Source organism: Plecotus auritus, assembly GCF_963455305.1.
Source record: "Plecotus auritus genome assembly, chromosome: 7".
Classification (NCBI taxonomy): Eukaryota; Metazoa; Chordata; class Mammalia; order Chiroptera; family Vespertilionidae; genus Plecotus; species Plecotus auritus.
Window position 1 is genome coordinate 9,225,240 of NC_137774.1, and position 24,169 is coordinate 9,249,408.

The window sequence follows — 24,169 nt, forward strand, 5'->3', positions numbered from 1 at the left end:
TGTCTCCTAAGGCCCTCTTGGCTATGACAATTTCTCAGACTTTCCTTATTTTTGATAACCTTAACCTCAGTTTCCTCCTACGTCTCCTGGTATTCAAGTAGTCTGCAAAGCCAGGAGATTCTGGGAGGACTGCCAGATTTGGGGGTGAAGTGGTGATGTGTGTAACTGACGAAGCCTCAATGTGGCCTCTGGAACATAAGTGTGGTAATGAGAACAACTCTGGTAGTAGACTCAGAGGTTTAGGAAATAATTTTTGTTTAAATATGCCAGGAAAGAAGAAACATATTGCTAAGAGAACGCCACCCCCTTGCTGTGCCTACTAACTAGCGGGTAATGAAGGAGTGGCAGAATATTTAAATAACGAGTCAGCAGTGACGTCATTGGGCGAGGTCTAATTGCGAGCGACCTTTCGAGAGCCCTCTCCCCTCACCCCCCTGAGCCCCTGTGATGCCTTAGCTCCTACAAGTCCTTCTCTAAAGGAGAGAAACTAGGCGGGCTGACTGCTTATCTTCCACGCTAGCTCAGTCCGAGAAACTACAATTCCCAGAAGACCTCGCGGCGTGACCTGTCTCTTGCGGCATTGGCTCCTGTATGTTGCGCCCAGCCAATAGAAAACTAGCTCTTTGATAAGTGCCAAAATGGCGATGCTTAGGTCTTAGAACTAGATTGTCCGGTAGGCTTAATTTGGGGCGGTGGTGGATGAAAAGGAAACGGGATTATAGTGTCAGGGTTGTGGAAGATGGAGGAAATGGGGGTGTTGTCTAGATTTGGAGTGGTGATGCCTGCTGAGGGACGGAGCCAGAGCTGAGGGAATAATTAGGCAACCAGAACTGGCTTAACCCTTTGCTGTCCTCTTCACTCTTTGTATTAAGCCCCTTTGACACCCTCGTTAGCTTAAGAAAGGGTGGTCCAGGAGGGAAGAACCTGGCAGGATCCTTACCACCCTCTCCCCCATCTTTTCCTTTTTGGTTCTGTCTCCCTTAAATCTTCCTGTAGCTTCTCCATTTCATTCAAGTCTGCTCTTCCCCGTTCTTTCCCTCAGCATCTCCTCTCCCCTTCTCTAGCTCGATTTCTCCCGCCTCCCAGCTGACCGCCACCGGCCCCGGCTTCCTGAGAGTGCAATCATGAAGGTGGTGAACCTGAAGCAAGCCATTTTGCAAGCCTGGAAGGAGCGATGGAGTGACTACCAGTGGGCAATCAACATGAAGAAATTCTTCCCCAAAGGAGCCACGTGGGACATTCTCAACCTAGCAGGTCTCCAGTGAAATAGGAAGGAAGGATGGGAGGGCTACACCGGAAAAGTTGTGACCACACGGTCTTACTTTGTGATTCCCCTTGCAGAAGCACTGCTGGAGCAGGCCATGATTGGACCTTCCCCCAATCCTCTCATCCTGTCCTACCTGAAGTATGCCATTAGCTCGCAGGTAAACTGCCCCACCGGTTCCAGAGGGTGAGGGTGTGAAAATATAAAAGGCGTAGAGTATCGTTGTGGGCTCATACACCGTCCAGGTGAATTTGTTGGAACATATCACTTCTCCGAGCCGCAGTTTTCTCATGGAAAGAATAATAGTTCATTAACTTATTCTACAATAAATATTCACGAATGTTTGTATGTGCCAGACGGTGCTGTAGGCCCTGGGGATATGGCTCTGAACAAGGTCTGTTCCCAGCACCCAAAGAATTTAGTGGGTAACGCAGATATAATAAGCCGTCAGTCACAGGATAGGCTTATGATAGTGGCTGGGATAGGGTACTGTGGGAGTACATGGAAGGGGCACCTAATCCATTATGAGCAATCAGAGGGATGCGATGTTTAAACCAAAACATGAATGTTGAGTTAGCCAGGCAGATTGATAAGACTGTACATAGTGTTTGACAGTATTTCCACACATCTTTGCCAATGCTGGATAGAATCTTACAGATTTATTTCCAGAGAAGCAAAAAATAACATCATGTTATATTACGTATTTCCATGATTGTGATGTTGAGCATATTTTTATATGCATATCTTCTGTGAATTACTTATGTATACCATTTGCCCATTTTTCTATTGTTTGAATGTTTTCTTTATTTTTTTGGTAACAGCTTAATTGAGCTATAGATCACGTACTATATAAATAGTTTACCGATTAAAGATATACACTGAGTGGCCAGATTATTATGATCTCTGAACGCATAATAATCTGGCCACTCAGTGTATATCCTATACAATAAAAGGCTAATATGCAAATTGTCCCCTCGACCAGGAGTTCAACCAGCAGGCAGGTGGGCCAACCGCCCATGTCCCCTCGCCCTGGCCAGGCTGGCCAGACCCCACCCATGCACGAATTCATGCACCAGGCCTCTAATATGTGTATATATATATATACACACACACATACACACACTGAGTGGCCAGATTATTATGCGTTCAGAGATCATAATAATCTGGCCACTCAGTTTATATCTCAATAGTTTTTAAAATATTCAGAGTTGTACAACTATCACCACAATCAGTTTGGAACATTTTCATCATTCCAAGCATTCCTACTGATTTTTAAGTGTCTTTTAAAATAATCTATCTTGCCCTAGCTAGTTTGACTCAGTGGATAAGAGTGTCAGCCTGTTAGCTGAAACCAGTTTGGCTCAGCGGATAGAGCGTCGGCCTGCGGACTGAAGGGTCCCGGGTTCGATTCCGGTCAAGGGCATGTACCTTGGTTGCGGGCACATCCCCAGTGGGAGGTGTGCAGGAGGCAGCTGATCGATGTTTCTCTCTCATCGATGTTTCTAGCTCTCTGTCCCTCTCCCTTCCTCTCTGTAAAATATCAATAAAATATATTAAAAAAAAAAAAAAAAAGAGTGTCAGCCTGTGGACTGAAAGGTCCCAGGTTCTATTCCGGTCAAGGGCATATGCCCGGGTTGTGGGCTTGATCCCCAATAGGGGTGTGGAGGAGGCAGCCAATCAGTGATTCTCTCTCATCATTGATGTTTCTATCTCTCTCTCCCTCTCCCTTCCTCTCTGAAATCAATAAAAATATATTAAAAAAATAATCTATCTTTTAACCCTTATCTGTTATTTATGTTTTCAATTTTCTTTGTCACATTTTTTTAAGTTTGTGATTTTTATTTTCTTAGCATGCAGAAGTTTTTAAAAAAATATTTTTATTGATTTCAGAGAGGAAGGGAGAAGGGTGAGAGAGATAGAAACATCATTGATAAGAGAGAATCACTGATCGGCTGCCTCCTGCACACCCTCCTCCCCCACTGGGGATCGAGCCTGCAACCTGGGCATGTGCCCCTGACAAGAATCGAACCCAGGATCCCTCAGTCTGCAGGCCAATGCTCTGTCCACTGAGCCAAATCAGCCAGGGCAGCATGCAGAAGTTTTTAATGTTTCTGTTGCCAGATTTAGCCTTTTTTTTTTTTTTTTCCCTTTGGGGCTTTTGTTTTGCATACGGGGTTGCCTGCTCTAAGGATCAAAATATATTTTTCTCTAATTTTTGCCAACACTTCACTTTTATTTTTTTATATTTCTTTTCTCTGACACAGTTAAAATTTATTGCAGTGTGAAACAGAGATTCAAATTTATTTATATATTTTTTTCAGACAGATGGACAGTTGGCTCAACTACCTCTGTTGAATAGACCATTATTTGTCCTATCCTAAATTTTCTTATAGGCAAGATTCCATATCTTGACAGTCTAGTTTATTTTATTGATATATTGGTCTTTTCTTGCACCAGTACTTTATTGTTTTAATTACTGTACCTTTATAGTATGTTTGATACCTGGCTAGACAAGTCTTCCCATAGTTTTATCTCTCAAAAATTTCTTGACCCAGGCATTTTCATTTCTAGACAAATTTTAGAATCCACCTAAGTTCTTTTTAAAATCCTGTTATATTTTGATTGGGATTTTCTTGACTTTGTGGATTTGGGGAATTTGTGGATTAACTTTAGAAAAATTACTCTGATTATAGTTTGAAGAATGGGTTGAAAGGGGGTAAGACAGAAGGCAAGGACACAATTTAGTCTGGAATATTTTTGCTGTAAAGAACCAGACAGTAAATACTTTCTGTTTTGCAGGCCATATAGTTTCTGTCACTACTGTTCTGTCATAGCTTGAAAGCAGATCTAGATAATATGTAAATAAGTGGGCATGCATGTGTTCTGATAAAACTTTATTTACAAAAATGGTGGATAAGCCAGATTTAGGTTGTAAGCCATAGTTTTCCGACTCCTGATTTAAGCTATTGTAGTAATTCAGGAAAGAGATGATACTAGCATAAACTTGGGAAGTGCCAACCCTGGCTGTTAGAGCATTGGCCCAAAAACCAAAGGATCTTGAGTTCGACCTGGTCATGGGCACCTGGGTTGCAGGTTCAATCCCAGGTCCCAGTTGGAATGAATGTAGGAGGCAACCAATGGATCTCTCTCTCTCTCTCTCTCCCTCTCCCTCCTTCCCTTCCTCCCACTATCTCTAAAAATCAATGAAAAAATATCCTTGGGTGAAGATTAACAAAAAATAAAATAAAATTTAAAAAAAACTTGGGAAATGGCAGCAGCAAAAAAAAGATGAATTCAAGTGCAGTGTAGCGCAGTTGGTTGGGCATCGTCCCATGCAACGAGAGGTTACCAGTTTGATTCCTGGTTGGGGCACATGCCTGGGTTTCAGACTTAATCCCCCATAGAGGGTGTGCATCCATGTTTCACTCTCCCATTGATGTTTCTCTCTCTCCCTCTCCCTCTAAAAATCAACAAAACATATTAAAAGAAGGTAAATTCAAGAACAAGTTAGGAAATGACATTGAGAGAGGATTTGGTGATAGACTGGAGGAGAAGTGTGAAAGAGAGGAAAAAAATCCAAGTTAGTGTCTAGGTTTCTGGTTTGGAGGAGTGGCTGAATGATGGGATCGTAAGATGAATGATGGGATCGTAGGAAGACAGTGGGAGTAGAGTAGGACTGTTAGGTTTGGGGTGCAGATGAGTGGTGGGGATGGCATGTTTGATTTTGGCCTTGTTACATTTAAGGTGCCTCTGTGGGCTATCAAAGAGAAGATACTGAGTAGGCAGTTGAACATACATGTCTGGAACTTAGAAGGAGAGGCCTAGACTAGAGCTGTTGATTTAGAGTCATCGTCTGCAGATGGTAACTGAAACTATGGGCATGGGTGAGATTGCCCGGAGAGTATGGAGTGTGAGAAAGGAAGGGAGTGACGAAGCCACATTCCTGAGGAACCAAACACATTTAAGGAACATACACAGGAAAAGAATTCCTTATAGGAGCCCAAAAGGAAGGGGTCAGCGAGGAGAGAAGAAAAGAAAAGTGAGAGAGCGGGGTATCAAGAAAAGTCACAGGAGGAAGGAGTGGAATGAAGAATGAGGAGGTGTTTCCTGGTGTTTGATGCTGCTGGGAGGTCATTGAGATCAGAACTGAGAACTGTCCATGGGGTGTAACAACAAGAGTTTGCTGATGAGCTTAATGAGAGGATTCATGCCGTGGGAAGGACAGAAGTGATTGGAATGGGTTGAATTGCCAACGGGAGGTGGGGAGGTAGTCAGTGAGTATAGAGAACTCTTATGCCTGTGAAGAGCAGACAAGAGGATGATGGTTAATTGGAAGTGTGAGGTCTGCGGGAAGTTCCTTTAAAAATAGAAGAATCTTGAGATGTGTAAACACTGATGGGGAAAGCAAGAGGGATAAAGAGGCTGAAGTAACAGTGAGAGAAATAAATATACATGGAAGACCTTCATGACTTCCAAAGTGCTGTGCAAAATTAGTCATTTATTTTTCCTTCAGAGTCAAGAGGCTCTTTGGCCCAGTGCTGTGCTCATAGAGGTACTCAGGAGCAGTTGGGGTGTCGACTATGAAGAGCAGAGGAGATCAGAGAGCAGCGGTGGGGTCAGTCTGGGCTGGCGAGGTGTGTAGTGGCCACATAGACGGTCTCCATCCTTGGGCTGCTGGTAGTTTAGCGCTCCTGCTTTGATGGATATATTATGACTGGAATAGGTTAAATCCTGCTGTTAAAACAGTTCACCATGTGGAAAGTATTTTTAGGTCTCTAGAGTAGGAGTGCTTTATTGATACTGTTGGCAAAAATTTACTGAACAGAATCCTGAATTTGGAGACCATATAAACATATAACCAATGACATCCTTCAGAACGTACAGAATTGCGGGTGTCTCTTCTGGTAGTTTGGGGTTTGTTTCTAGTGGGGACATCCAGCTCCCCCTTCAGGTTGGTATCCAGCAAGGTTCTGTTCTCTGCCAAGCTCTTGCTATGGGGACATCAGTTATAAATAAACAAAACACTCGCCTGGAACGTTACGGTCATCCCGCCCAGGCAGGCACCCAACTTCCTGATCACTGTCAGACACTAGCATTGGCTTCCCAGTGCGTCCTGCTGAGAGTGGCACTAAACACTCACTGTGTATTTAAGTCTTCTGTGTGTTTTGCACCTGTTTAATCCAAGAATATTCGTTAAAGATGTCTGAACAGATAGCAGTCTGTGCACATGATGGGAAAATAAGACGTGAAAGGTATTGCCATGCATGTAAAGTTCACCCGACTAAGGTCATCGCGGCTGACTTAGCTTTCTTCTTAAATCTTTGGAAAGTTCTGTTTTTCTAGTGAAGAAAACCCACAAGGCAGGTAATTAATTATCTTGACAGTTTCTGTCATTGTATTTTGCTTTTTCATTTGGTGTATTGTGCCACTAATTTTGAGTATACGATTGTGACTGTTTTCTGTAGTATTACTCATTTTCATCAGCATGCTATATTATTATTTTTTTAGACTATGACAACTTAAAAGATTTTTTGTAGGGTTTAATTTCATTCAGGACAAATTATTTCTTTTGAATTATATCTCTGATCTTATGGTGATAAGTAGGTTTTACTAATAGAAATTTGTTTTAAGGTAAATCCCCCCCCCCCAGAACATTAGTTACCTGACATCTTAGATATCATAATGAAAGACACATCAGTGACGAAAGAGAATTCATCGATCCAAAGCCATAAAAACTTACGGAGGACCTACTACCTGCTGGGCCCCAGGGTGGGTTCTAGAGAAACAGATAATACATTTTAAAATTCTGTTTAACTTTAAAAAGCCGCATGTGGCTAATGGCATCGCTATTGTCCAGTGCAGCTTTAGAAGCTACTTTGGGAAATGCTGATCTAAGGGTGTGTTCTTACTTATTCATTCCACAGACATTGTCAACAAGTTCATGGGTCGCCGCGTAAAAGCATCCTTATCCTCAAGGAGCTTCTAGTTCGGTGTGTGTGTGTGAGGGGGCGGGGTGCGGCAGACACCAGCTGTGCAGTGATGGGCACAAGGGGATTACTTGGACACAGAGGCGGATTTCAGCTTTGGGTGGGAGGTTGGGGTTGATCAGAGAAGGTGTCCTGGAGGAATCCTCGAGAATAACGCCTGGAAAAATGAGTAAGAGGTGAATAGTGGAATTCACTACCTGTGTCAGGGTGCAGTTACTCCCTAGTCACTGCAAGAAATGTGTGCTTGTCTCCAGTTCTTTTTTATTGTATTGATTTCAGAGAGTAAGGGAGGGAGAGAGGGAGAAACATCAGTGATGAAAGAGATTCATTGATTGGCTGCCTCCTGCACGCCCCCCACTGGGAGTCAAGTTCACAACCCCACATGTGCACTGACCAGGAATCAAACCGTGACCTCCTGGTTCATAGGTCAACGCTCAACCACTGAGCCATGCCAGTCGGGCTGTTCTTGTACAAACAAAATCACTCTTGATAGAAGTTGTAGGAGTAAAGGAACACAACCATGCTTCTGTCCACTGGCAGTCAGTTAAACTCTCTATAGTGGACCGTGAAACATGGCACCTTTGAATACCCCAAATCATCTTCTGAATGGGTTCATGCTTATGATGTCATTTGCGGTGAGTCTGATAGAGGGAAGAATGGAGACAATGCCTGGTGTTCTGTCCATTTAGTGGGTTGAGGAAGGCCTCTTGAGAGGTTGAGGTTTCAGGAGAGCTGCAGCAACTTGAAGTATCAGCGCTTGTCCGCTCCGCTGCGGAACACCAGTTGTCTGAACTTTATCTTTCTTCTTTCCCTCCAGATGGTGTCCTACTCCTCTGTCCTCACAGCTATCAGTAAGGTATGATCATAGCTACTCACAAGCTGGGTGGGGGCAGGGGAAAAGATATGGTCATGACGGAGGGGGCCCCACCTCCTTGAATGCTCTGATCATGTGACCACTGAGGCTGGACAGGATGCCTCTGAATGGCATAGCTGCCTTTCCCTGGAAGGGAGAGCATCCTGGGAAGCGGGGGCTGGCAATTAGCCAATCTCCAATGTTGAAAGGGTGCCCATTCTTAAACCTGAGGTGGGAGGAAAGATGAGTGTTCCATCTGCCTCGTGTGAGACCAGGGGTTGACTGTAGCATCACCTCTGTTCTTTCCACAGTTTGATGACTTTTCCCGGGACCTGTGTGTCCAGGCTTTGCTAGATATCATGGACATGTTTTGTGACCGACTAAGGTAATAGGGGTGAGAGGCTCACAACCTCCAGCACTAGCTTAGTGTAAAGTATAGAGACTCTGTGGCTTCCCACACTTCTCCCCCCCTGCTCACCCACACCCACCATCCCCATCCTTTTCTACTTGGTCCTTAGGACAAAAATGCCTCTTCTCGATTTGGAGTAGCTCATTTGAAATCTTGTCCAGGGCTGTCTTCCCTAGGACTTTGCTAACTTCCCAACTCTCTTCCCTAGTAAGGGAGTGCCAGGCACTCTGGGGAACGTTGGTGTGGGTCAGATTTCAGCCTTTGGAGCAGAGACAGATTTTGCATCCTTTCCCGTAGCTGTCATGGCAAAGCGGAGGAGTGCATCGGGCTGTGCCGGGCCCTTCTCAGCGCCCTCCACTGGCTGCTGCGCTGCACTGCAGCCTCTGCCGAGCGGCTCCAGGAGGGGCTGGAGGCTGGCACTCCAGCTGCGGGGGAGAAGCAGCTTGCCATGTGCCTGCAACGCCTGGAGAAGACCCTCGGCAGCACCAAGAACCGGGCCCTGCTCCACATCGCCAAACTAGAGGAGGCCTGTATGTCCCCTCGTCCCCCTGAGCCCCACCTGCCACTGCTCCCATATCTGGTTCTTTAATTGAGAGGGGAGAGGCAGGATGGCATCCCACTTTTTTCCAGGAGGATCTGAAATCATCCCACTTCCTTTTTTTTCTCCCCATAAGCATTGCATACATCCCAGGGACTTGGGCAGGGTGGCACCCGAGCCAATCAACCAACAGGTATTTACTGAGCCTTATTGTATGCCCAGCACTCTGCCAGGTGCTGGGGGCGGGAGGGAGGGGGGCTGCTGAAGGAGCATGTGGCAGGGTCCCTGCCTTCAACCAGTATACATGCCCGTGGGGAGCAAGACTAGTGTGCAGTATACTTGGAAAAAATTAGAGGGCAAGGCAAGCACACGATCCATCCTTGTGTTTGTCTCCATGTTACTGATCATCTGAGAAACAGATGACTGTGTGAGCATTGCCTAACACGTCCTTTAGACACGATGCCTGTCCGCTGCCAGGCCTACTGGGCCACGCACCTCTCGACTCAAGGGCACATGTTAAGCATCGGAACTCTCCAGAGCCTGTGACCAGACAGATCACCCAGTGGGAGGGAGGGCTCTGATATTCCGGACGTGGGGCCTGAAGGCCGCAGTCTGGCTGCGGCTTGGGACTACTGAGGATCTGTATTTCTCCAACAGTGAAAAACGCTGGAATGGGTTACCTCCAGGTCTTCAAGGCCTGGTTGAAAGACTTGTTGTAGAATTAGTATATTTATTACTTTCCAAAACATGTTTTATTGCCTGTGTAAAGTACAGGAAGGTGACCACGATGTAAAAATAGGCTATGCTGACAGGTTCTTACCTATCTTGAGCACTTGGCAAATGTTTATTGGCTGCAAAATGAATGAATATTTAACTTAATGGATCTCAGGTCTCACCTCCCCCATGCTAGTTGGTGCCATTCTTCATCATTTGACCCTCTGGAATTATAACTAGGATAAGCGACTTATAATTAAGTGCTAAATCATGCAGTATAGACCATGAATTCAGGCATTTAGGAGAGATCAGTGCGTTGGACCAGTTGGGTAAGTTGTTAAAGCAGCTGGGGCTTGAACAGAGGCTTGAAGGCTAGAGAGAGTTGGCGAGGTGATGAGTGGGAGGGGCATTTCCGAAGGGAGGACAGCTAGAGCCCAGGCCCAGACGGGGTGGAGGATACGGAAGGTGGTGCAGGAGTCCAGCTTGACTGAGTTGGAGAGTGTTGGCTATTTGCAAGGCTGGCACACTCCGGAAGTGACCTGTGGCCACGTCCCTGTTCCAGCCTCTGGACTCCCCTCCCCTGCCCCACCCCTGCCTCTCTGCCACTGCCTGTCTCTGAAGTCAGCTGGACGCATCCCTACCAGGCAGGCTTCTGGGATTAGTTTCCAGGGGCTTCACGGTTGGTGTGCAGCCTCCTTCTAGAAACAGCACACGCTGCCCCCAGGCCCCCAGCCTCCATGTCACCCTCAGGGAAGCCTCCTTGCGTGGTTTTGTGGGCCCAGGGGGTGCCAAAGTTGAGGATTTGGGGGCTACTCTCCTCTGTTTCCCATCATGTTCCTGCATTTCCTTTTCTCCGCCAGCCTCCTGGACAGCTATTGAACATTCTCTCTTGAAGCTTGGGGAGATCCTGGCCAATCTCAGCAACCCCCAGCTCCGGAGCCAGGCTGAGCAGTGCGGCACACTCATTAGGAGGTACCCAGCTCCCAGGTCGATGGTGGTGAAGGGAGAGGGGAAAGGCCCTGGGTGGGGGTGGGTGGTGTGGCACCTGGCCCCAACCCTTTTGCTCTCCCCTGCTCTCCAACGCTTCCCAGCTCACCAAATACCACCCCTGTGTATCTGTCCCCTCAGCATCCCCATGATGCTGTCCGTGCACTCCGAGCAGCCGAACAAAACTGGCTTCCCCACAGTCCACGCGCTGGTCCTGCTCGAGGGCACTATGAACCTGACAGGCGAGACCCAGCCGCTGGTGGAACAGCTGATGATGGTGAAGCGCATGCAGGTGGGCGGGCCACAGTTGCTTCTCTGTCCCCCAGGCGGCGACCGTTTGTGTGCAAGAGGGAGGATTCTTCTGGTCGTTCTGGGGGACATGGCGTTTCTTCTGTTCATGGTGGAAAGTGAATCCCTGTCTTGTACGCTTCTGCCATCTCACCTCACATCCCCGGCTCTCATATTCTGTGTTTCCCAGTCTGTAACCCAGCCTGATCCCCAGGGGCCTGCAGAGGTGAAGGGGGGAATGGGGCCCCTCTAATGCCTTGCCCTTGGATCTTCCTGCAGCATATCCCCACCCCACTTTTTGTCCTGGAGATCTGGAAAGCTTGCCTTGTGGGGCTCATCGAGTCTCCCGAGGGTACGGAGGAGCTCAAGTGGACGGCTTTCACCTTCCTCAAGGTACCTGGGACATGGAGCAGCAGGAGAGCCAGTCTAGGGATGGTTCTCGGGAAAAGCAGCGACTCCCTGGGCCTTTGCCCTGCATTTCTCCCGCTGGCGCCATGCCCAGCCTGCCAGGTCCCCCAGCACTAGTTCCCATTGATTCTTTTCTCTGAGAGTCCCAGGGCCATAGTTAGCTCGCTGGCAGGCTCCTGCTGTTTCTTAGCACACAGGTGCTCTTCAGCTCTGTCTCCAGCCAGATTCCTGCAGGGCAGTCACGGGAGCCAGGGAAGCAGGCCTTGGTCCTTGAAGTGGGGACTCCACTTTTGCTTAGGGCATTTCCTCGCTGGGCCAGCCGACGAAGGGTCCCTGTGTCCTGTAGGCTGAGGGCACCGGGGACGTAGGCACCATTGCTTTCTGATTTGGCTTCTAGAATGCTTTCCCCTTCAGGGCAGGGGTGTTCCTGTCTCTCTGCCCAGAGCAGGGGCCGGAGGGGGTGCCTTCAGTTCTGGGTGGAAGAGAAGAACTTGTGCTTCCTGTTTTCCCCTGCCTCATCCTCTAGATCCCACAGGTTTTGGTGAAGTTGAAGAAATACTCTCATGGAGACAAGGTGAGTAGAAGAAATGAGACGGAGGGAGCATAGGAGCAGATAGATCCTCGTCTCTGCCCTGGAGAAGCCAGAGCAAGGGGAGGGTCACTTAACTGGGCAGGAGTGTGTCCTTGTTCCTGTGGGAAGGGGAGTGTGTATGTACCTGAGCATCTGTGTGCACCACACACGTGCACCCAGTCTCCAGAGAGAAGGCAGCTAGGCTGCTCAGGAGGCAGGGTTGCCCGAGATGATCAGGACCCGGGTGGCCATGGAGGGCGATGCCCCAACCCCCCCCTCCCCCCCCGCCATCCCATAGTCACTGGAAGTCAGTGGGTAGGCACGGCTGACTTGTAGGCTTTATATCCAGCGGTGTCCTTGTGAGCCTGCAACGCAGGCTGTGGTGGGGGGGTGGGGGGGCGGAAAGACTGAGGAGCCAGATGGCATTCCTGGCTCTCTAGGACTTTACCGAAGATGTCAATTGTGCCTTTGAGTTCCTGCTGAAGCTCACACCCTTGCTGGACAAAGCTGACCAGCGCTGCAAGTATGAACTCCGCTGCTCTCGACTGGGAAGTGTCCCGGGCTCTCCCACTGCTCTTCCTGCCAGATACGCCTCAGAGGGCTGTGTTACTGTTCACCCGCCGGGCAGGAGCAGGAGGCAGCTGCCTCTTAGTTACCGAGTGCCCAAGCCCCTCTCCCCTCTCCCTTCCCTCTGGCCCTCCAAACGTTCTTCATCCTGAGGGAGGGAGGACCCGGGCTGGGACCCTTGCTCCTGCCCCTCTGGAATCCCTGCTCTGGGCCCAGTCCCCTCATCATCTTTCTCCCTCACAGCTGTGACTTCACAGACTTCCTCCTTCAGGAATGTAGGAAGCAGGGGCTTCTGTCTGAGGCCAGTGTGAACAACCTTATGGCCAAGCGGTGAGTGTGAGCTCCCTCGGGCACCCTTTGCTCTCCCTCTCTCCTGTCCAGACTGGGCTACTGGGTGCCTTTCCCCTCCTGTCTAGAGTTTGGGTGGCGGGTGCCTGGGGCCAGGAGACACTGGTTTCTGCAGACTAGGGTTTTGCCCCATGAGGTACTGTGCTTTGACTCTCAGCCTCCTTTGTAATCAAAGTCAAAATCCTCAATCTTCCTCCAATCTTAAATGAACTTTCAAAGTGGCTGTAATGACCCATGACCGAAGGAAGCGATCGCAATATCGGATACGCTTTCATAGGTGTCAGCATGGCGCCAAAGGTTCTCTCTCCTGTGCTTCCCACCGTTCTCTGGGCCTCTGCTCCGGGGCTGGACAGGGAGCACGTCTGGAATTGATCTCTGTTCCTCTTCTCCTTTTTGGGCCGACTGGGTATGGCCACAGCGCAGCAGACCGGGAGCACGCACCCCAGCAGAAATCGGGAGAAAACGCCAACATCCAGCCCAATCCTGGGCTGATCCTCCGAGCGGAGCCCACGGTTACCAACATCCTCAAGGTGAGTGCGCCCTTCCCTTGCCACCAGGGTCGTCTCTTCCCTCTTTCCAGTTTTCCCTCTACTTCCAGATAAATACTCAGAGGCCATAGACCTCTCTCTCTTCTGGCTTTTATACGTAGTTACTTGGGAAGTAGAGAAAGGGGGAACGCAAGGGAAGCTGCCATTGAAACTAACATTTGTTGAGCATCACTTGTAAGCCAGGCACTGTGGTAGGTGCTTTCACTTAGCTCGTCTTGTGCAGAAACAATGGAGAATTTCACAGCAGGGACCTCACCTGCCCGGCCCTACCACCCTTGTCCCAGTTTCGTTGTGAGGGATGGTTTTGGAGAGCAAGGATAAGATTTTAGAAACCGTTTTCCAGATTGGAATCAGAAAGACGTAGATTTAAGTTGCAGGTCCTGGTGTACCATTGAATGGAGACATGCAGAGAGAGAGACTGTGGCTAGGCTGTATCTGGGGGGGTCTTCAGTGTTCTTCAGGACTTGATTTCCTGTCGTGTCCCCAGACGATGGATGCAGACCACTCCAAGTCCCCGGAGGGGCTGCTGGGGGTCCTGGGCCACATGCTGTCTGGGAAGAGTCTGGACTTGTTGCTGGCTGCAGCTGCTGCCACGGGGAAGCTTAAGTCCTTTGCCCGGAAATTCATCAAGTAAGGAAGGCCGAGCTGTGACCGGGGCCGGGGAGGCATATCTGAAGTAAGAAAGCAGGATGGGGTGGGGCCCTGGGGTCTGGGCCTCCCAGGATGCTCAGTCCAAAGCAGAGCATCCCAGCTGGAGGCCCTGGGGGAAGGGCCGTTTCTTTGGACACGGAGCCTCGTTGCTTCGGCTGAGGATGACGTGGAGGAGTTCCAGGAGGTGACGAGGCGGCGAACGGCAGCGCGGAGGGGCTCTGTGTGTGCCCAGGCGTTACCAGGGGCTCTCCTAGTCTGTGGACTTACTTCTTGTTAACCTGGAATTGACCTGTAGAAATTGTTCTATTCAATGAGCCGTTCTCTAGGTTTGGGGGATCTTTAAAAACAACGTTCTCTTTTCTGTAGCAATGGTGTTCATTTTAAGTTTAACCTGTAATTGGGACTAGTGAGTGCCTCTCGGGCTGGGTGTGGTCCCCCATCCCCAGCTGTTACTCCGCCCTTGCCCTGGTTGATGCGGCCTCTCTCCATTCCCTCCACAGTTTGAATGAATTCACGACACACGGCAGTGAGGAAAGCAGTAAGTCAGCTCTGCGCATCCCAGGCCTGGCTGGCACTGAGAGGCGGGTGTGGGGGAGAGCTCAGGAGGGAAGAGGTGCCTTTTGTGGGTCCTGGGAGGCTCTTTTCCCCTGAGTGATGACTCAAGAAGCCTGTGGGAGGCTTGAGAGAGGGTGATGCTGGGAAAGGGTTCTTCTACAACCACCCCTTTGTCCCCCCCTTAGGATTTGGTTGGGTATTGGGGGGAAAGAGGGTATCAGGAGTCTGATTCCGAGGAAGGAATGATGTTCCAATTGAGACTCAAGAAAAGGATTCTGAGCCTCAGAGCTTTGAAGGAGACACTGGCTCTGACCTTCCTTGAGGTGAATCCTGATCCCCTCCAGACCCAGACAAGGGCGTTGGGCCCTGCCCTGGGCTGCGGGTCAGCCTTCTCATCCTTCACAGCCAAATCGGCCTCCGTTCGAGCCTTGCTCTTTGACATCTCCTTCCTCATGCTGTGCCACGTGGCCCAGACCTATGGCTCCGAGGTGAGTTGAGAGGAGAGCAGGCAGGATTAGGGGCACTGAGTGGGAGGAGCAAGAGGGAAGGAAACAGCCAATATCTCTCCCCGCTGTCACCCCTCACCTCCCACCCCACCCCTGTCAGGTTCTTGGTGCAGAAATCAGGCATCCACCCAGAGCATTTAATAGAAGTTAACAGATGCCCTCCTGGTCGCATCCCAAATCCTTCAGTGCCGGATTCCCGACCACTAGGTGGCAGCATAGCCCTCATCTTGCCCCTGTAGCTGATTTGTCCCCAGTTCTCCAGGGGACCAATGGGAGCAGGAAGCCCCAGGGCATGTGCTCCCCACCTGGCTGGTGACTCGCCTCCTTTCCCAGGTGATCCTGTCAGAGTCGAGCACAGGGGCAGAGGTGCCCTTCTTCGAGACCTGGATACAGACCTGCATGCCCGAGGAGGGCAAAATCTTGAATCCTGACCACCCCTGCTTCCGGCCGGACTCCACCAAAGTGGAGTCCCTAGTGGCCCTGCTCAACAACTCCTCCGAGATGAAGCTGGTGTCAGTGGCCTGGGCCCCCACTCCCAGGGGCGGTGGGGCGGGGCCGGTCCCTCTCCCTCAGCCCCACCTCGTTCCCCTGGTGATTCTTCTCCCCCCCGCCCGACCTCGCAGGCAGATGAATTGGCACGAGGCCTGTCTCAGCATTTCAGCCGCCATCTTGGAAATCCTCAACGCCTGGGAGAATGGGGTGCTGGCCTTCGAGTCCATCCAGGTAGCCCCCCGCTTTCCAGCAGCCTTCTCTCTTCCCTGGGACACAGAGCCAGTCCTTGATAGATTGTTGTATTTCTTTCTTTCTTTTTTTTTTTTTTAAATATTTTATTGATTTTTTACAGAGAGGAAGGGAGAGGGACAGAGAGCTAGAAACATCGATGAGAGAGAAACATCGATCAGCTGCCTCCTGCACACCCCCTACTGGGGATGTGCCCGCAACCAAGTCACGTGCCCCTGACCGGAATCGAACCTGGGACCCCCCAGTCCGCAGGCCGACGCTCTATCCACTGAGCCAAACCAGTTTTGGCTAGATTGTTGTATTTCATAAGAACAAGGAGACAGACCCTTAAGCCAGGAGCTCCTGTTTGGATGTTGATCTTCCTTGTAATCATAGTCCCGCCGCTCCCTCCCACCCAGGTGACTGGGAAAATCAAACTTGTGGTGAAAGGAGGTGTGGAATGTGGCCCAGGGCTCCGCCTGCTGCACTCCGCTGCCCGCAGAGGCTGCGGAAAGTGATAGGCCGGGAAGGGGAGATAGTGGCCCGGTCACACTTTGCCCCTCTCTCAGAAAATCACAGATAATATCAAAGGCAAGGTATGCAGCCTGGCAGTGTGTGCTGTGGCTTGGCTCGTGGCCCACGTGCGGATGCTGGGGCTGGATGAGCGTGAGAAGTCGCTGCAGATGATCCGCCAGCTGGCGGGGCCATTGTACAGTGAGAACACCCTGCAGTTCTACAACGAGAGGTCAGTAACCCGCCCCTCCCTTCTGGAATGCTGCAGGTCTGTGGTGAGAAACGGCCCCTCCAGGAACCGATATCTAACCCCTCTTAACCTTCCCAAACATGCTGCTCACTTGCTCACTCACTTCCTTGCTCGCTCACATTCCTATTCACGTATTCACTCACTGACTCAGCAACAGTTTCGTGTCTTATCTGGCACCTGCTGTGCCCAGAAATACAGACCCCAAACACCTATGATTCCTGCCCTCAAGGAGGTCAAGTTCTGGAGAACTAGCTTGCCACAAGAACAACGCGATTATCTTAGCTGCGTCGCTGTCTAGAAACTGTGAGCCCATCTATAGATTTCACAGGCCTTGGCCCTGCCCACTCCCCTCACCCACCACCTGGCTGTCTTCTGTGACGTTTTTCTGCCTTGGCTTTTCATGGGCTTCCAGAATCTCCCTGGCTACTTCAGCCATGTTGAGTTCAGTGGTGCTGGTCCATTCACCTGTCCAATAAGCTCTTTTTTATTGTGGTAAAAAAATACATACTATGAAATCTACCATCTTAACCATTTTTTATTTATTGATTGATTTGGGGGAGAGAAAGAGAAGCATCAATTTGTTGTTTCACTTATTTATGCATTCACTGGTTACTCCTTTATATGTGCCCTGACCGGGGATTGATCCCACAACATTGGCGTATCAGGACGATGCTCTAACCAACTGATCTACCTGGCCAGGGCCCATTTATCCATTTTTAAGTGTAGAGTTCAATAGTGTTAACATGTGTATATATATATATATATTTTTTTTCATATATATGTTATTCATTTATTATATAACAGTGGGAAGAGAGATTATTTTTGTTTGTTTGTTAATCCTCATCTGAGAATATTTTTTCCATTGAATTTTAGAGAGTGGGAGGGAGAAAGTGGAGTGGGAGGAGGGGGGAACACATGGATATGAAAGAGACACATTGATTGGTTGCCTCCCGTATGTGCCTCATCTGGGGCTGGGAATCGAACCTGCAAACCAGGTACTCGCCCTTGACCAGGAATCGAACCCAAGACCCTTTGGTCTGAGGGCTGACACTCTAATCACTGAGTGAAACCAGCCAGAGCTGTATATTCACATGGTTGTAAATCAGATCTCCAGCATTTTCATCTTGCACATCTGAAACTTGTGCCCATTAAGCAACAACTCACCCTCTCCCCACCCCAGCTTTTCGTAACCACCATTCTGCTTTCTATTCCTATGAATTTGACTACTTTAGGTAACTCACGTAAGTGGAATCGTACAGGATTTGTCATTTTGTGACTGGCATATTTCACTTAGCACAGTGTCCCCAAGGTTCATCCACATTGTAGAGCATGTCAGAATGTCCTCCCTTTTAAGGCTGAATAATTTTCCACTGTTTGTATATACATTGCATGTTTGCCTATCCATTTATTAGTCGATGGGCACTTGGGTGTTTATCACCTCTTGGCTGTTGGGAGTAGCGCTGCTGTAACATGAGCCTGAACCAGTCGGTCAGTTATGAGTGGTGATGCACAAGGTGGCCGGCAGGATGCCTTCCAAGGGAGAAGTGGAACACCGAGCTGAAATGGGGTTGGAGAGGGCCTATGAAATCGCACCTGTTTCCCCTTGCCTCTTTCTTGTCTTCCCTCATCATCCTCGCTCCACAAGTAACGGAGTGTTTGCTTTCCGCTCTAAGCCCCCGACTCTGTCTGGGTGAGGAATAGTGGGGAATCTGCGGCTTCATCACGCAGGTCGAAGCAGTGGCTCTGCGGGTCACAGGGACTTTCCCAGAGCCACCGGCGTTCCAGGAACAGTTAGCGCTCAGGCCCAGTCTGTATTCAGAGTCGAAGACTCTTCACGAGAAAATTCCTGGATATACACTCAAATTTGCCCAGCTACCAAGGGCCGGGAAGAGTCCCGTGGGGCAGCCCTTGGGGCCCGGTCCTGGAAGTTTACATTGGTAGGAGGCCAGGCTGGGTGGGGACCCCCCTCAAGCACTCAGCCCAGAGGGAAGTGATTGTTCTTACTTATGCCAGAGGATTGGCAGGCCAGGCCTGGGGGTTGGGGGGATTTGGAGAGGGAAAATACAAACACATTGCTAGATAACCTGGGAAAGGAAAGCGTACCCCGCCCTGCCCCCCATCGGCTTTGTGCCCAGCAGCGAGAGTCCTGCCAGGTCAGGTCTGCTAGGGGTTTCCAACTTCCTCTTGTCTCCTCCCTTAGCATAGAATGGGGTTAATTACCCAGGAATGTTTCCGTAACCCAACTCCTTGGAAACGTCTGGCCTGGGAGTTTCCTCCCCTGCCCTCTCCACCCCAGCTCTGGAACCCGTGTTGCCCCGAGCCTCAAGTGCTGTCCCCCTCCCCCAGGGTGGTGATCATGAGCTCGATCCTGGAGCACATGTGTGCTGACGTGCTGCAGCAGACGGCCACGCAGATCAAGTTCCCGTCCACGGGCATGGACACGATGCCCTACTGGAACCTGCTGCCCCCTAAGCGACCCATCAAGGAGGTGCTGACGGACATATTTGCCAAGGTGCTGGAGAAGGGATGGGTGGACAGCCGCTCCATCCACATCTTTGACACCTTGCTGCACATGGGAGGCGTCTACTGGTTCTGCAACAACCTGATTAAGGTACTTGGGTGGGGGGGGGGTGGGCCAGACACAGGGGCCAGCTGGGGAGCAGGTGTCCTCAGACTCCAGGAGACATCTGAGAACATGCCTGACATGTTCTCATCCTCTGACTTCCCAACACCTAACCTCTCAGAGGTGTCTTAAGTGCTGCGAGAAGCTTCCTTAGAATAGAGGCTGGTCCTCACCGGGGGAGCTGCAGGGCAGAGGGAGGGATGGAGCAGCAGCTGGGGCTCCCTGCGTGCCCTCCGAGAGACGGGCTGCAGTGGCAGGGATGTCAGAGCCCTCAGCTCCCAAATCCGCCCTCACCTGCCCACGTAGGAGCTGTTAAAGGAGACGCGGAAGGAGCACACGCTGCGGGCGGTGGAGCTGCTCTACTCCATCTTCTACCTGGACATGCAGCAGGTGACCCTGGTCCTGCTGGGCCACATCCTGCCCGGCCTGCTCACCGACTCCTCCAAGTGGCACAGCCTCATGGACCCCCCTGGCACCGCGCTTGCCAAGTAGGAGTCTGCAGAGCTTCAAGTCCCTGTAGCCCTGAGTCAGGCAGCCTTACCTGGGGTCGCCCAGGAAGTGGGGCTGTGGGGAGGCCCTGTCCGACGGGGCCTGATCACCATGGGCACAGAGCCCCCCCCCTTGGGGTCCCTCTAATTTTATTTCTTTTCCTGGAACCCTTTGCCAGGCTAGCCGTCTGGTGTGCCCTGAGTTCCTATTCCTCCCACAAGGGACAGGCATCTTCCCACCAAAAGAAGAGACACCGTGAAGACATCGAGGTAGGGGTCCCTCCGTCCACTTGTTCCCGGGTTTGTTCAGCAGACATTTCCTGAGCCTCTTCTGGTAAGAGGCGCCCTCCCAGCCCAGGCAGCCAGGCCGGCTCCCTGACTCCGGGAAGCGTGGCGGGCACTCGTCCGCGGTGATGACTGTGAGGGGGTCTCACTGGGCTGGAGGGGTGAGGAGAGGGCTGGGATGCAGCGGGAGGGGAGCCCCGCTGGAGGTGCTGAGCGAGGCCCGTGGGGACTCGGCTCTTCCCATAACAGTGAGTTCCCCCCCCCCAGGACTACATCAGCCTCTTCCCCTTGGATGACATGCAGCCCTCGAAGCTGATGCGCCTCCTGAGCTCCAATGAGGAGGATGCCAACATCCTTTCCAGTCCTGGTGAGTGGGCAGGGCTGGGCAGCGGCTCCTTTCCTGGGCACTCGGTCCTCTGGGCGTGCAGCACGCTAGGCCCCAGCGCAGGCATCTTTGCTGGCGGTCAGAGAGGGTGTGGCAGGAGTTTGTCCCATTTTGTCTCCTACGGCTGCTGTCTCCCACCCCCAGAGAGGCCAGCGTTGCTGTGGGCCCCTCCCGCCAGGTGGAGGCTCTTCTGCCCAGTCCAGGCCCAGGGGCTCACGGTTGTCTCTTCCCGCCCCTGACTTCCCACAAGCTACCAAGTGAGTCCACTGTCTGGGGCACAGTCTGTGCCGTTGACTCACCAGCTCTGACCTTCCTTCCCCTGAAACAGGCCCTGAGGCTGGAGCAGGCCTGGGCTGGGACTTGGGGCTGCTCCCCACTCTTCCTGCTGACGAGCGGCCCTCCCCCGCCCGACTTCCCTCGCTCTCTGTACCCAGGGCTCCTTCTGTGGCACTTACATTTTGCTGTTTCTAGAGATTTCTCTGAGGCCTTCTAGGGACCAGGGTAGACGCTCGGTCTGCTGCCTGCCAACCCTCTGGCCTTTGACTAGTTACTTAGCATCTCTGATCTCGGTTTCTTCGTCTGGAAAATGGAGATGCGAGGCTGAAGCGGCAGAGGCCCCTGGCGCCTGGTGGTGCTGGCCAGTGTTAGTTCTGTCTCCTCTCCTCTGGGCATCTCTGTATTTGGGGCCCCTTGGTGACTCTGGACCCAAGGACTCCTCTGCGGGGCCCTCCATCCCGATGCGTGAGGGCTTCCCCGGCAGAGGGGCCTTGTCCTGAGCGCTCTCCATTGGCCCCACAGCCGACCGGTCCATGAGCAGCTCCTTGTCAGCCTCCCAGCTCCACACAGTTAACATGAGAGACCCACTGAACCGAGTCCTGGGTGAGTCCTCCCACCCCCACTCCTGAAACGGGGGTTCAGGCGCGTCAGCTGGAAGAGGGCCTCTTGGTACCCCTGCCTGCTCTGTCACATCTCCCTGCCTCCGTCCTCCTTCTCCCCTACTCGCTAGCTCTGCCGTCTCCCCCAGGCTCCCAGGTTGTGCCTCTTCTGACTCACCCCCAATTTCCCTTTTACATCTCCTCTGTGACACCCCCATCTTGGGGGACACTCAGCACTGCTCTCCTTTCCCTTTTCGGTCCCACCTTCTCCCAGTCTAACCCCTTCCCAGACCCTTCTCATGGGATTCTTCGCACTCTCCCGTCCTCACAGCCAACCTGTTCCTGCTCATTTCCTCCATCCTGGGCTCGCGGACCGCCGGCCCCCACACGCAGTTCGTGCAGTGGTTCATGGAGGAGTGCGTGGACTGCCTGGAGCAGGGCAGCCGGGGCAGCATCCTGCAGTTCATGCCCTTTACCACGGTGAGCACTTCCCGTCTGGGGTGGAGCCGGCCCACCTTCCAGGTCAGACGGGGGCAGCAAGGCTTAGCAGAGGTTGGGGTTCAGCGGCGAGCCCTCAGAGTAGGGAGGGGGCCTCCTTTCTCCCGAGACATCTCGCCCACCACGAGGCAGCCCCAGTGAGCAGCTGTCTGTCTGTCTGTCTGTGGCAGGTATCAGAACTGGTGAAGGTGTCAGCCATGTCCAGCCCCAAGGTGGTTCTGGCCATCACGGACCTCAGCCTGCCCCTGGGCCGCCAGGTGGCTGCCAAGGCCATTGCTGCCCTCTGAGGGGCTTCGAATGGCCGCAGGGGCCCTGCAGGGAGGGCCAGGCGCCTCGAAAGGGAACAGTGCGGAAAGATGAGGCATCATTGCTCATATCCACATGATGTAAGAGCCCTTTGCTAGCTTCCAGATCCCTCCCCTGTCCCTGACTTCTGGCTGTTCAGATGTCCCCATCTCTTTCATCACTTCCTCTCCCTGCTGCCAGTTCCTGACAAGTGTGAGCAGCGTGGCCCCTTAGCTCAGGACGGTCTCCCTGCACCGCACCGCACCGCACCGCACCGCTACTGTGCTCCCTGCCTCCTCCCAAGAGGCACTTAGGTGCAGAGTGTGCATATGTATGTATGTGTATATTTAAACGTTTGGCAACACATGAGGGACGTTCACGTCAGCTCACTTGTAAATAAAGATCCTGTGGATCCCTTTGTAAGTGCTGTCAGTGTCTCTGTCTGACCGTGGCCCGGGAGAGGCTCATCCTGGGGGTGGGAGGGGGGGTGAGCAGAGGAGGGCTGGCCTCGGGGCCCGTGTTTGTCCACTCATTCGGGGCAGGGAGGGCAGTGGGAGCAGCTTTCCTTCCTCAGACCACCCCCACCCCCCAGATGATCACGAATCAACACTGGCCCATCACCGTACACCCACCCCCAAAAGTCAGACTTTCTCTGAAAAAGGTGAGGTTTTGGCTAAAGGCCCCACTGGCGTTGGGGTAGAGTGTCCTGCTCTGATGCCCAACCCAGACCAGCCCCACCCAGAGTCTGATCTGTCCCCCAGAAGAGCATGGGGGCAGAGGGGAGGGCCTGTGGGGTGGTGAGGGGCAGGAGCTCTGTTTAACGCTGCCTTGCCTGGGACTCCAAGCCCAATTCCTTCAGAACTGACCGAGAGGGGGGACCCTGAGCCACACAGCTGAGAGGTCCAGCTGGCTGAGCCAGACCCTGCTCTCCAAGGAGCCACATGCAGAAGGGAAGTGAGGGCTGATGAGGACGGGAAAGCCTTGGGAGGGGGAACTGGGGACTGGTTGGCCGGCTGGACTTTCCTGGGTGTGGTGGCGGCACCTGGGAACCACATGAGCACCTTGAGCTGAGGGCACAGAGCTGTGCCCCTGTGGGAAGCAGCCCCTCCCTAGCTGCCAGCTCAGCCTCTCAGCCCAGGCGCGGAGACAAGAGGAGAGCAGCTCTCTGCCCAGTCAGGCGGCTGCGGAAGGGAGAGAAGTACAGAGCCTGCGATTTGAGTTCCGATCCACGCAGTTACCTTGACTCCGCCTCCTGGTCTGTACAAGGCACTTCTCTTTTAAAACTATACATTTTTATTGGTTTCAGAAAGGAAGGGAGAAGGAGAGAGAGCCATAGATACATCAATGATGAGAGAGAATCATTGATCGGCTGCCTCCTATACACCCCTGCTGGGGATCGAGCCTGCAACTCGGGCATGTGCCCTGGCCAGGAATCAAACCTAGACTTCCTGGTTCATAGGTTGACGCCCAACCGCTGAGCCACACTGGCCAGGCCAAGGCACTTCTTTTTTTTAAATCCTCACCCGAGGATATTTTTTCATTGATTTTTTTTAAAACTTCTAAAAAATGTGGTTTAATAGTTATGTTACACATATGGCAGGCAAGATGAACATATTTTTTAAAGTATATTTTTATTGATTTCAGAGAGGAAGGAAGAGGGAGAGATAGAAATATCGAGAGAGAATCATTGATCAGCTGCCTCCCGCACACCCCTGCCTCCTGCACACTGGGGATTGAGCCTGCAAACCAGGCATGTGCCCTTGACCGGAATCAAACCTGGGACCCTTCAGTCCGCAGGCCGACAGTCTACACACTGAGCCACACCGGCTAGGGCAAGGCACTTCTTAATTCTATCTTTGTAGGCACCTGTGAGTGTGGGTGGGCTGGAGTTCATGGATGATGGGAAACTGCCCGGCTCTGCAAATATTAAATGCATCTGGCCGGTTAAGGTTCTCCCCGAACTCCACACTCTCCTCTCCTGGTAGCAGTGTCCCATCTGCCTTCTGTCTCCCCACCAGGCTCTGCTCCATGAGGGCAGGACCATGCCTGCCTG

General features: G+C 51.7%; 1 protein-coding gene across 10 annotated transcripts; it reads left to right on the forward strand.

Annotated features, from left to right (window-relative positions):
- Positions 1-607: 607 nt before the first annotated feature.
- MED24 (mediator complex subunit 24) lies at positions 608-22,544 on the forward strand. Of its 10 annotated transcripts, none has more exons than XR_013961112.1 (27): positions 608-673; positions 1,065-1,254; positions 1,342-1,424; positions 8,069-8,107; positions 8,416-8,489; positions 8,811-9,043; positions 10,626-10,737; positions 10,894-11,044; positions 11,320-11,433; positions 11,975-12,022; positions 12,460-12,542; positions 12,830-12,916; positions 13,353-13,464; positions 13,970-14,112; positions 14,634-14,671; positions 15,094-15,176; positions 15,528-15,706; positions 15,818-15,917; positions 16,484-16,659; positions 19,024-19,288; positions 19,607-19,788; positions 19,968-20,058; positions 20,341-20,440; positions 21,257-21,337; positions 21,665-21,813; positions 22,002-22,217; positions 22,318-22,543. XR_013961112.1 is itself a non-coding variant. In XM_080678457.1 (27 exons), the coding sequence occupies exons 2-27, from the start codon at positions 1,125-1,127 to the stop codon at positions 22,116-22,118; spliced, it is 3,063 nt and encodes a 1,020-aa protein (XP_080534583.1). In that variant the 5' UTR covers positions 608-673; positions 1,065-1,124; the 3' UTR covers positions 22,119-22,543. The 10 variants fall into 10 exon arrangements, 9 of the variants coding, with proteins under 9 accessions (XP_080534583.1, XP_080534586.1, XP_080534590.1 ...); XM_080678457.1 differs by adding an exon at positions 9,188-9,244 and having other exon boundaries at positions 13,934-14,112; positions 22,002-22,543; XM_080678460.1 differs by adding an exon at positions 9,188-9,244 and having other exon boundaries at positions 22,002-22,543.
- The last annotated feature ends 1,625 nt before the right edge of the window (positions 22,545-24,169 follow it).

Bases quoted from the DNA above. Each gene is read 5' to 3' on its own strand.
- MED24 (XM_080678457.1), top strand. From the start codon at position 1,125: ATGAAGGTGGTGAACCTGAAGCAAGCCATTTTGCAAGCCTGGAAGGAG. The intron at 13,465-13,933 runs GTGAGTGCGCCC...GGGGGTCTTCAG, and splicing joins CGGTTACCAACATCCTCAAG to TGTTCTTCAGGACTTGATTT. The intron at 14,672-15,093 runs GTAAGTCAGCTC...CATCCTTCACAG, and splicing joins ACACGGCAGTGAGGAAAGCA to CCAAATCGGCCTCCGTTCGA.